Source organism: Coffea arabica, chromosome 9e, assembly GCF_036785885.1.
Source record: "Coffea arabica cultivar ET-39 chromosome 9e, Coffea Arabica ET-39 HiFi, whole genome shotgun sequence".
Classification (NCBI taxonomy): domain Eukaryota; kingdom Viridiplantae; phylum Streptophyta; class Magnoliopsida; order Gentianales; family Rubiaceae; genus Coffea; species Coffea arabica.
In genome coordinates this window covers 31129334-31139921 of record NC_092327.1, presented here as the reverse complement: position 1 = coordinate 31139921, position 10588 = coordinate 31129334, and the positions used below count along the sequence as shown (strand labels likewise).

The following is a 10588-nucleotide window of genomic DNA, read 5'->3' as shown; positions in this document are numbered from 1 at the left end:
AAGAGTTGAGCTTCATCACTTCATTGACAAAATGCCAATATTTGTCAATATTGGTCTTGAGTGACAATCCATTCAATGGGATCATTCCAGACTCGGTTAGTAATCTTTCAACTTCCCTTCAAATGTTATCTGCATCAGATTGTAAAATCAAGGGCAGCATTCCTGATGGAATTGGAAACTTTAGTAGTTTGATCCAGTTAGATCTATCCAACAATGAGCTAAATGGGTCGTTGCCAGCTAGGATAAAAGATTTACGAAAGCTTCAAGGAATGGATCTTAGTGTGAACAAACTAAGCAACGTGCCCCTAGAGTTTCTTTGTGCTCTCTATGACTTGGCTACAATAGATCTTGGACAAAATCAAATTATGGGCTCAATACCAAAGTGCATGGGAAATTTAACTTCCCTGAGGAATCTTAACCTAAGTCACAATAGACTAAATTCTTCCCCACCTGTAGAAATATGGAACCTGAAAGATCTCTTAGAGCTTGACCTCTCCTCAAACTTGTTGAGTGGATCTCTGCCACAAGCAATTACGAATATGAAGATGGCAAATTGGGTAGATTTGTCAACCAATCAGTTCTCGGGTGCCATTCCTGATACAATTGGAGAGATCCAAAACCTGCAAAATCTCTCTCTAGCACACAACAGATTGCAAGGATCAATCCCAGAGTCAATGGGCAAGATGTTAAGCTTGGAGTCATTGGATCTATCGCATAACTTTCTCTTTGGATCGGTTCCAATGTCAATGGAGAACCTTCGGTATCTTAGACATTTCAATGTCTCTTTTAACAATTTAATTGGTGAAGTTCCTTCCAGAGGGCCTTTTATCAACTTCACTGCCGAATCCTTCATTGGAAATCAAGCACTGTGTGGAGCTCAAAGGTTTCATGTGCCTCCATGCCCAAATATTTCAGCTCATAGATCGAGAACAAAAAAAGTGCGTCAAACGATTTATATTCTTCTGGGGATGATAATAGCAATGGGAGTCTTGTCCTTTGGACTTTTTTACCTAAGGTATGGAAAGAAAGATGGACTTTCCAGTGGTGCAAATTTATCCTTAATTGCAATGCCAGAAAGAATTTCATATTTCGAACTTCTAAAAGCAACTAATGGGTGAAAAATTTTCTAATACGACTAAAGTACTATTTCCTCAATTATTTGCTTTTGAAAATGCCAAATATTAAAAATTACAACCAATTTAAGAACATAGATGAATTTTATATATTTCTTGCAGAGTATGGATTGGAAGGATTAGTATCAACAAAATGTGATACCTACAGTTTTGGAATTATGATGATGGAAGTCTTCACAAGAACAAAACCTAATAGTGAAATGTTTGGCGAAAACTTGAGCTTGAAGAGTTGGATAACTAATTCAATACCTGATGGATTAGCTCATGTAATCGATGCTAATTTGCTGAAGGAAAATGATGAATACTTTGTTGAAAACCGAAGTTGTATAGCCTCAATCATGAAAGTGGCTCTGGACTGCACGATGGAATCTCCAAGAGAGAGAAGCAACATACAAGATGTTCTTGTTGCGCTCAAAAAGATCAAGCTTCAGTACATAAGTGCCCTCCATTCAAGGACGACTTAAAGGTGCACGTTCTCTTTGAGATTTGTAGTTTTCCCAACTCTCCTGGCTTCTACTTAGTTGTCTGGTTGGGTAATAATCTTGTATTGGCCACGGGGCTTGGAGAAATCTCAGCTAGCTGAGGTCAAGTAGAAATGGAATTATATCACTCATTATGCTTCATGAGTGGTTACGGGGCTGTAATCCTTTTCGTAGTCTTTCTTGAATTCATGTACTGCATGATAAAATTAATCAAAACATTTCCTTTCTCTTATTAGCGCTTAAATATCGACCTTCTTAATCTTAAATATGCAGTTGCAGAATAAAATGTAAAAGGAGATTCCTTTTCTATTTCAAGTTAATTAAGGAGTAATCTTTTACGAGAGTTGAACGAGAGTTTGGATGTTATTCAAATTTAGTTTGATTAGATGGCGAACTAAATTTAACTAATATTAGGAATGGCTAGTATATTATTTGTTACTAAAGAAAATTCTTGTTATTTATATATTAACGGACACTTCCTCAAAAGAATGAAAGATTTCGTACTACTTGCAGATACTGCAATTGATGCCTTTAAAAAATTGTTATGACATCAATTTTCCATGGCACACAAAATCTACGATAAACCAAAGGAAACGAGACATTATAAAAAACCCAAGAATTTGACAAACGAGTAGTGGAATTATGATCATAAAACTAAGCATTCAAAGACAACGAGAGTGATGGAAGGTGACTAAAAGCTAATGCACGTAGTGAGAAACCATGAGACATTTTCAATCTCTAATCAAGGCTTAGCTATTAATAATACCCATGAGACATTTTGAGAAATTTAAGCTGTTCCAGTACATACTATCCTGAAAGAAGGAAAAAGAAATCACGAAAGCCTTTGAAATTTTGTTGTTATCCCGTTTAACTTCCAAATGTTAAACTTGATCAATTTTTATTAATCTTTACTCTTTGGGAGTTATTGCTAATTGGCCCTTGGATCCCACTATGATATTCACCAAGGTTAAGAAAGCATGCCTTGAATTGCAATGAATCTGCGAACTACTTAAGATGCATTAGGTGTTTAATTTAATTTTATTCTTGTGCTTATCATTTCCCAATGCTGCAGAGAAATTAAAAGTACTATAATAAGCAAAGCCAAGTTGACTCGCTGCTATGTATACAAAGGAGACTTACTGTCCTGTTAACTGATTATTATATGTATATATATATATATATAAAGCATACCTGTTGGTACTGTTGTGCTCGAATGAAAAAATCTATAGCATTATTCTGAACCTAAATGAATTTCTTTTTGGACAATTTGCACCTTGATGTTCTAGATGCCCACCAATTTAGTCTTATTGATAAACCTGTTAAGTGGATGGAAAATGCTGATGCATCTTCAGTCTGAATTTACTCAATCCAAGAAACTAGCAAAGCATTGCTCAACAACATTATTTTGAAAACTCAGTTTTCGCATCAACTTCTGTTAGTTTTGGTCCCAGGAAATCGACCAACGAGAATAATAGGATTTTTAGCAACTCAATAATGACAATAACATAATAAATAAATCAAGAAAAGAGGAAACAGAATTTTGGTCCCGGGACCATATCACCCTCCTGGTTCTCCTCCACGGTCACTCCCGCCTTTTTCGAGACTACCTGGACAGGACTCACCCATGGGCTATCCGAGATAGCAAAAATGATCCCCACCTCTAGAAGCTTGAGTATCTCCTTTTTCACAACTTCCATCATCAGGGGGTTCAACCTCCTTTGAGCCTGTCTTACTGGCTTCGTATCTTCCTCGAGCCGAATTCGGTGCATACATAAGGATGGACTTATTCCCTTGATATCTGCTATACTCCACCCAATTGCCTCCTTATGCTTCCTCAGGACCCGCACTAGTTTGTCTTCTTGACTTGGAGACAGGTGCGCCGAGATGATTACCGGCAGTGTCTCCCGGTCTCCTAGGAATGCGTACTTAAGATGCTTTGGCAGAGGCTTTAATTCTAAATCCGGTGCCTGCACAATTGAAGGAAGCAGATTTGTCTGAGCCTCTGGCACAAAAAGAGAGGCAAGTTCATACCTTGGGGATACAGGTGGAAGTGAGTGTAAGGCTTCAACAGCATGGAGCAAATCTCCCCTTAGGTCCACATCAGGAGTTACACCCAACTCCAGATGCTTGATTAGAGCCACTTCCAATGCGTCTTTGCCATCTAATTCAAAAGTTTCCTGCACAAAAGGCTCAATAGCGCTCACAGCAAAAACCGAGTTAGATTCCTCTGGATACTTCATCGCATCAAAAATATTAAAATTCACAGTTTCACCATCAAACTCCATTGACAAAGTACCCTCATTCACATCTATCTTAGTTCTAGCAGTGCTAAGAAATGGTCTACCTAACAAGATAGGTGAAGGATTCAGTGATTTTTCATCTCCCATGTCCAAGATATAAAAATCTGCAGGAAAGACCAATTCATTTACCTGAACCAAAACATCCTCAACTAGCCCCTCTGGATATGCATTTGTGCGATCAGCTAGTTGGATTATGATGGCTGTTTCTTTAAGTGGCCCAAGATTTAGAGAAGAAAAAATGGTATTTGGCATCACATTGATTGACGCCCCTAAATCTAGCATTGCTTTCCTGATTGGTGTATTCCCTATCTTACAGGGGATCGTGAACATACCTGGATCTCCACACTTTGGTGGAAGCTTTCTTTGGAGCATTGCTGACACATTCTCTCCCACCGCTATTCTTTCGTCCCCTCTCAGTTTCCTCTTATGGGTGCACAGATCCTTGAGAAATTTAGCATATTTCGGTATCTGCTTGATTGCATCCAGTAAAGGGATGTTAATCTCCACTTTTCGGAACACATCTAAAAGCTCTTTTTCCTTCTCTACCTTCTTTGTCTTCTCCAGCCTGCAAGGAAAAGGAGGTAAGTTAGATTTAATAGTGGGCGAAGGAGTGAAGGTTACCTTAGGATCCTTGCGAACACGCCCTTCCTCTTCAATTTCCTTCTCTATCTCCTCTTCACCCTTGCTTTTTGGATTCCCCTCTTTAGGCCCTTCCAGTGTCTTACCACTCCTCAGTGTCATGGCACTTACATTCCTGGGATTTACTTCCGGTTGTGAGGGTAACTTTCCATAAGAGTGGGACTCCAAGCGATTGATAGCAGTTGCCAGTTGGCTTATTCGAGCCTCCATATCCTTCATGCCTGCTTTTGTGTCCTGCTGGAACTGAGTGGTGCTCATGGCTAAGGTTCTAGTCTCTTGCTGGAGCTGGGCGGTTGTCGTAGCCAGGTTGGTAGTAGTCGTGGCCAGGTTTTTGACTAGGTCCTCCAGAGAACTTCCTGAGTTGGAGGACGAGGGTTGCGATTTTGGTTGCCATGGCTGGTGGAATCCTGGTGGACGATTTGGAAATGCATTTTGTTGCCTGTTCCCATAACTGAGATTGGGATGGTCCCTCCAGCCCGGATTGTATGTATTAGAGTATGGGTCGTACTGCCTGCGGGGCGCGGGCACGCCTCCGGCCATGTTTACCTGTTCCGCCCCGTCCTCTTGCAAAATGGGGCACGAGTCTGTGCAATGGTCCATGCTAGTGCATATTCCACACACCTTCGCTCGTGGCGCGTCTCTCATGGCTAATTGCCTAACAACTGACATCAATTCTGACATTTGCTGCTGTAAGGATGAAATCTCTACCTCGTTGACTCTACGGGGTGGGTTGCTCTCACGGAAACCAAATTGCTGGGAGTTCTCTGCCATGGCTTCGATGAGCTCCCACGCTTCCCGTGGTGTCTTGTTTGCAAGTGCTCCCCCACTCGCAGCATCAATGATACTCCTATCTGTTGATTGGAGCCCTTCGTAGAAGTATTGGATTAACAGTTGCTCACTAATTTGATGTTGCGGGCATCTAGTGCACAACTTGTTAAACCTTTCCCAGTATTCGTACAAGGACTCACCGGGGTATTGTTTAATGCCGCAGATCTCCTTCCTCAAACTCGCAGCCCGGGATGCAGGGAAGAATTTTTCCAAGAATTTCTTTTTCAGCTGCGCCCATGTGGTAATACTACCTGCTGGTAGGTAGTACAGCCAATCTTTTGCTGCATCCTTGAGAGAGAAGGGGAAAGCTCTAAGTCTTATCTGCTCCTCAGTCACCCCAGGAGGTTTCATACTAGAGCAAACTACCTCGAACTCCTTGACGTGCTTGTGGGGTTCTTCGCCAGAGAGGCCATGGAAAGAAGGTAGGAGGTGAATCAGCCCCGACTTCAGTTCGAAAGCAGTATTCTCAGCCAGAGTGGGGAATGTGATGCATAAGGGCTGGTGAGTCAGCTCCGGAGCAGCCAGCTCCCTCAATGTTTGGTTGTTGGCCATGCTTACTTCGTCCTCCGCTGACTCGTTTGCAACAAATAAGTGCCCTCCTTTTTGTCTCTTGGTCTCTTGCCGCCGCCTACGCGCTGCCTTCTCAACCTCGGGATCGTATACCAATTCACCTGTGCGAGAAGAACGGGGCATAAACTAGCAAGAATACCAAGAAGAATAGAATAAAATAAAAATAAAATAAAAACTGAATTTGAAAAGAAACAAATAATCCAAATGCCAGCTCCCCGGCAACGGCGCCAAAAATTGACAGGTGCCGAACCTGTGCAATAATAAATACCTACTCGAGAAAAATACAGATTTTTGTATATAGCGGTGAGTAGGGTCGAATCCACAGGGAGCAGGTAGGAAATTATTTCTTTCCAAATCAGTAGAACAGAATTGGAGGATTTTCAATGGGAGGCACACAAATAAAATAAAATAAAACAAACAAAATTCAAAACTAACTCACAAAGTACAATTCACTGAAAATAGCAATTAACAAAAGTTCTACCCAAAGGATCAACTGCTCAGGCACGGTCCAATTAAATGCTCATCGATGCAAAGATATTTCACCCATTTATCACTAGGTTGGTTATAGCCATCAATAAGCTCTGACAACCAGCTCTTCCTTACTTTTTCGACAGTCAAGGTACGACCATTGACTGCTTCTCTAACCAGATAACAACCCTAGGTACGACCGTAGGAATTTAATTACCCAATTGCATTAAAGCCAGAAGAACCCAACCCTAACCAATAAACACGCTAAGAGGGTTTATTTAAATTAGATCTTGCGTTTCCCCATCATAAAACCAATTATGGTGGTTGCCACGGGGTGTTAACTAAATGAACAATTACGGATTCTATTTAATTAACGTGGCAGTAGGCTATTAAATTAAATCAAATACCCGGCCGTTGATATTCAATTAATCAAATACCCATGAACAATTAATTCAGGAAACGCACGAATAGCAATTAATTGGAGGAAATAATGAAGATTCGGTTAGATCTCACAGATATTATGGACCGCGCCTTCGCGTCAACCTTTGGGTAGAGGAGAAAATTAGCCGCTCCTCATCGTGTCAATCCCGCGTGACTTAATTGAATTCATTCAATTAATTGCCGAAGAATTGAAAAAGATGAATTAACGTAGGAACTGCTGAAAAAGCTTCGCTTCCCTTTGTTGGGTTTCGTGTTCGTACCCCTGGAGCGAAAGTAGAAGCAAAAGTCGAATAGGAAAAATTGTACAGAAGCCAAAAGCAAAAGCTACAGCAACGGAGAAAATCCCCAATGTCTGACCCCGAGCCGCAGAAGACAAAAGGAAAAACTAAAAAGCGTCTGACAAGTCCTCCCCCAAAAAGTAGAAAAAGAGAACCTAAGGCTAAAAAAAGTTGTCGTTTGAATCTTGCTTTCCTTTTCTTTATATAGCCGCTGCACATCAGCATTGAAAAAGGAAGAGACGTCTGGAGCAAATCAGCTAATAGAGGCCATCTCCTTTGGAGTTTTGATCCTACGCTTCGGGTTCACGTGGACCACGGTCCGTCTTTCGGTTTCGTCCGCCTTCTAAGGCGTGGCCACGCTCTAAAATGAAAAGTCTTCTGGAAATTCACCCTGCGAGATCATTTTCATGCCGACCACCTACAATTCACACAAATCTCGAATATGAGTGAAATTTCAATTTTTAGCACCGTGAATAACCAAAATTAGGACAAAATAGCAGTGCAAAATACGTCAAATAACCATTCTATCAATCCAGAAGTTGGTTTGTTCTAACAAAAATAGCACATATCTTGCACAATATTTAGAGTGTGTTTGATAAATATAAATCTGAAATTTGAAATTTAAAATTTGAAATATGAATCCATTAAATTACTAAATGTTAAGTATCATGATACAACTTATTATCTAAATCTGAATACTGAATACAGTATGCCTGTTAGATAATTGTAAACAACTTAATACCGAATTTCATATATTTCATAATTTTGTTATTATGTTGATTTATTCATTAATGATGATGTTAAAATGTTATACTTTATTTATAATATGTATAATTTAATTTCATTGAAAATAAGATATTAAAAAATAGCAAAAAATGAACCACATATTAAAATAAAATTATAATATAAAAAATGTGCTTGGGAAAATAAATTTATTTGACAAAAAACAAACTTTAGCACAATTTTCAATAGTTTATTTTTGCTCATATGTCAATGTCTGTAGATATGTAACAAAGTAATAAATTTTGCATTTGCATTAAATGGTAAGTGAATAGCTTCTTGCTTATTTTTTAAATATGTTTTATTTAGAGAATTTAGAGGCACTTAATTAATTAAAATGTTCTATTTTTTGACAACACACACCTATGGATATGTTAAGGCCTGAACCCATGAAATTTAAGTACTTAATTGTATTCTCAAATAAAACCTTACTCTTATCTTTCCATATTCCCAATTGAAAAGGCAAAAAATACAAGAAAAATTTAGAGTTATAGACTGTTTCCGCCAAACGAATTTTCAGAATACTGCCTCGAGGAAAGAATTGTTACCAAAGATTTTCAGAATTTTCTGCTCCTTTACAGCTAGGAAAACCATGAATACATGGAGCAGATAATATGGTCCTGATGGACAAGTTAATGGTCAAAATATATTCGTATTTTCTTAGGATACTATAGAATAGTGAAAAAGATTTTGAAAAATTTAGTTAACTTTACATGCATTTACTTTAAGATGTCTTTTTAATTTGATTTCGAAACAAGTCAATTTCAAAATGTCGACGGTGCCAGACTGTGGCCAATTTTTTGCTTTTGGCCTATCAATTTTCTCGGTTAATTCAAAACGTCCATCAATGATCTCAACTTGTTGATTTTTATTGCATCCACATTTTGTAGGTGAAATTCCAAAAGAAATTGGTAACTCAACTATGATGAAAACACTAGATTTCAGATCAAACAACTTAGCAGGTATGACCATTTATTTTACAAAACTTACAGAATATAGAGACTTATATATTTTAATGTATATGCTCAATTTTATTTTGGCAGGTGCAATACCACGAGAGGTTGGTAACTGCTACTTTCTCCAACACATCAACATGGATTTCAGTAGCTTAACTGGTTCCATACCAATAGAGATCTTCAACCTCTCAAAGTTGATTATTATGTCACTTACACAAAATCAACTTTCAGGCAATCTGCCATCCACATTCGGTTATAGGCTTCCCAATCTAGAAGAGCTTTACCTCGGCATTAATTCCTTCTCTGGAGTATTACCTACCTCAATCTCAAATTCTTCTAAACTTCGTAGAGTAGATTTTGGTACTAACAAGTTCACAGGTCCAATTCCTACTTCCCTGGGTGACCTAAGTCTCCTGGAACTACTGAATCTATTCAGCAACAATTTAACGAGCGACTCCGCATCTCAAGAGTTGAGCTTCATCACTTCATTGACAAAATGCCAATATTTGTCAATATTGGTCTTGAGTGGCAATCCATTCAATGGGATCATTCCGGATTCGGTCAGTAATCTTTCAACTTCCCTTCAATTGTTGTCTGCATCAGATTGTAAAATCAAGGGCAGCATTCCTGATGGAATTGGAAATTTTAGTAGTTTGATCCAGTTAGATCTATCCAACAATGAGCTAAATGGGTCGTTGCCAGCTAGGATAAAAGATTTACGAAAGCTTCAAGGAATGGATCTTAGTGTGAACAAATTAAGCAAAGTGCCCCTAGAGTTTCTTTGTGCTCTCTATGACTTGGCTACAATAGATCTTGGACAAAATCAAATTATGGGCTCAATACCAAAGTGCATGGGAAATTTTACTTCCCTGAGGAATCTTAACCTAAGTCACAATAGACTAAATTCTTCCCCACCTGTAGAAATATGGAACCTGAAAGATCTCTTGGAGCTTGACCTCTCCTCAAATTTGCTGAGTGGATCTCTGCCGCAAGCAATTACGAATATGCATATGGCAAATTTGGTAGATTTGTCAACCAATCAGTTCTCGGGTGCCATTCCTGACACAATTGGAGAGATCCAGAACCTGCAAAATCTCTCTCTAGCACACAACAGATTGCAAGGATCAATCCCAGAGTCGATCGGCAAGATGTTAAGCTTGGAGTCATTGGATCTATCACATAACTTTCTCTCTGGATCGGTTCCAATGTCAATGGAGAACCTTCGGTATCTTAGACATTTCAATGTCTCTTTTAACAATTTAATTGGTGAAGTTCCTTCCAGAGGGCCTTTTATCAACTTCACTGCCGAATCCTTCACTGCAAATCAAGCACTGTGTGGAGCTCAAAGGTTTCATGTGCCTCCATGCCCAAATATTTCAGCTCATAGATCGAGAACAAAAAAAGTGCGTCAAACGATTTATATTCTTCTGGGGATGATAATAGCAATGGGAGTCTTGTCCTTTGGACTTTTTTACCTAAGGTATGGAAAGAAAGATGGACTTTCCAGTGGTGCAAATTTATCCTTAATTGCAATGCCAGAAAGAATTTCATATTTCGAACTTCTAAAAGCAACTAATGGGTACAGCGAAAGCAATTTGTTGGGAACTGGAAGCTTTGGATCTGTTTATAGAGGTACTCTTGATGATGGAAGGGTCGTGGCTGCTAAAGTTTTCAATTTACAAGTCGAAGGAGCATTCAGGAGTTTTGATGTAG

The 10588-nt window shown here is 39.1% G+C and overlaps 1 protein-coding gene and 1 non-coding gene across 2 annotated transcripts; both read left to right on the top strand.

Annotated features, from left to right (window-relative positions):
• Window positions 1-1297: 1297 nt before the first annotated feature.
• Window positions 1298-1597, top strand: LOC140014672 (probable LRR receptor-like serine/threonine-protein kinase At3g47570). Its single transcript, XM_072065759.1, has one exon. It carries the CDS (start codon window positions 1298-1300, stop codon window positions 1595-1597), a length of 300 nt encoding a protein of 99 aa, XP_071921860.1.
• Window positions 1598-5455: 3858 nt separating this feature from the next.
• Window positions 5456-5562, top strand: LOC113723614 (small nucleolar RNA R71). The gene has a single exon (XR_003457081.1). It is a non-coding gene; the product is annotated as a small nucleolar RNA R71 (small nucleolar RNA).
• The last annotated feature ends 5026 nt before the right edge of the window (window positions 5563-10588 follow it).

What these genes read in the sequence shown, in the direction of transcription:
- LOC140014672 (XM_072065759.1), top strand. Translation starts at nt 1,298, where the DNA reads ATGGAAGTCTTCACAAGAACAAAACCTAATAGTGAAATGTTTGGCGAA.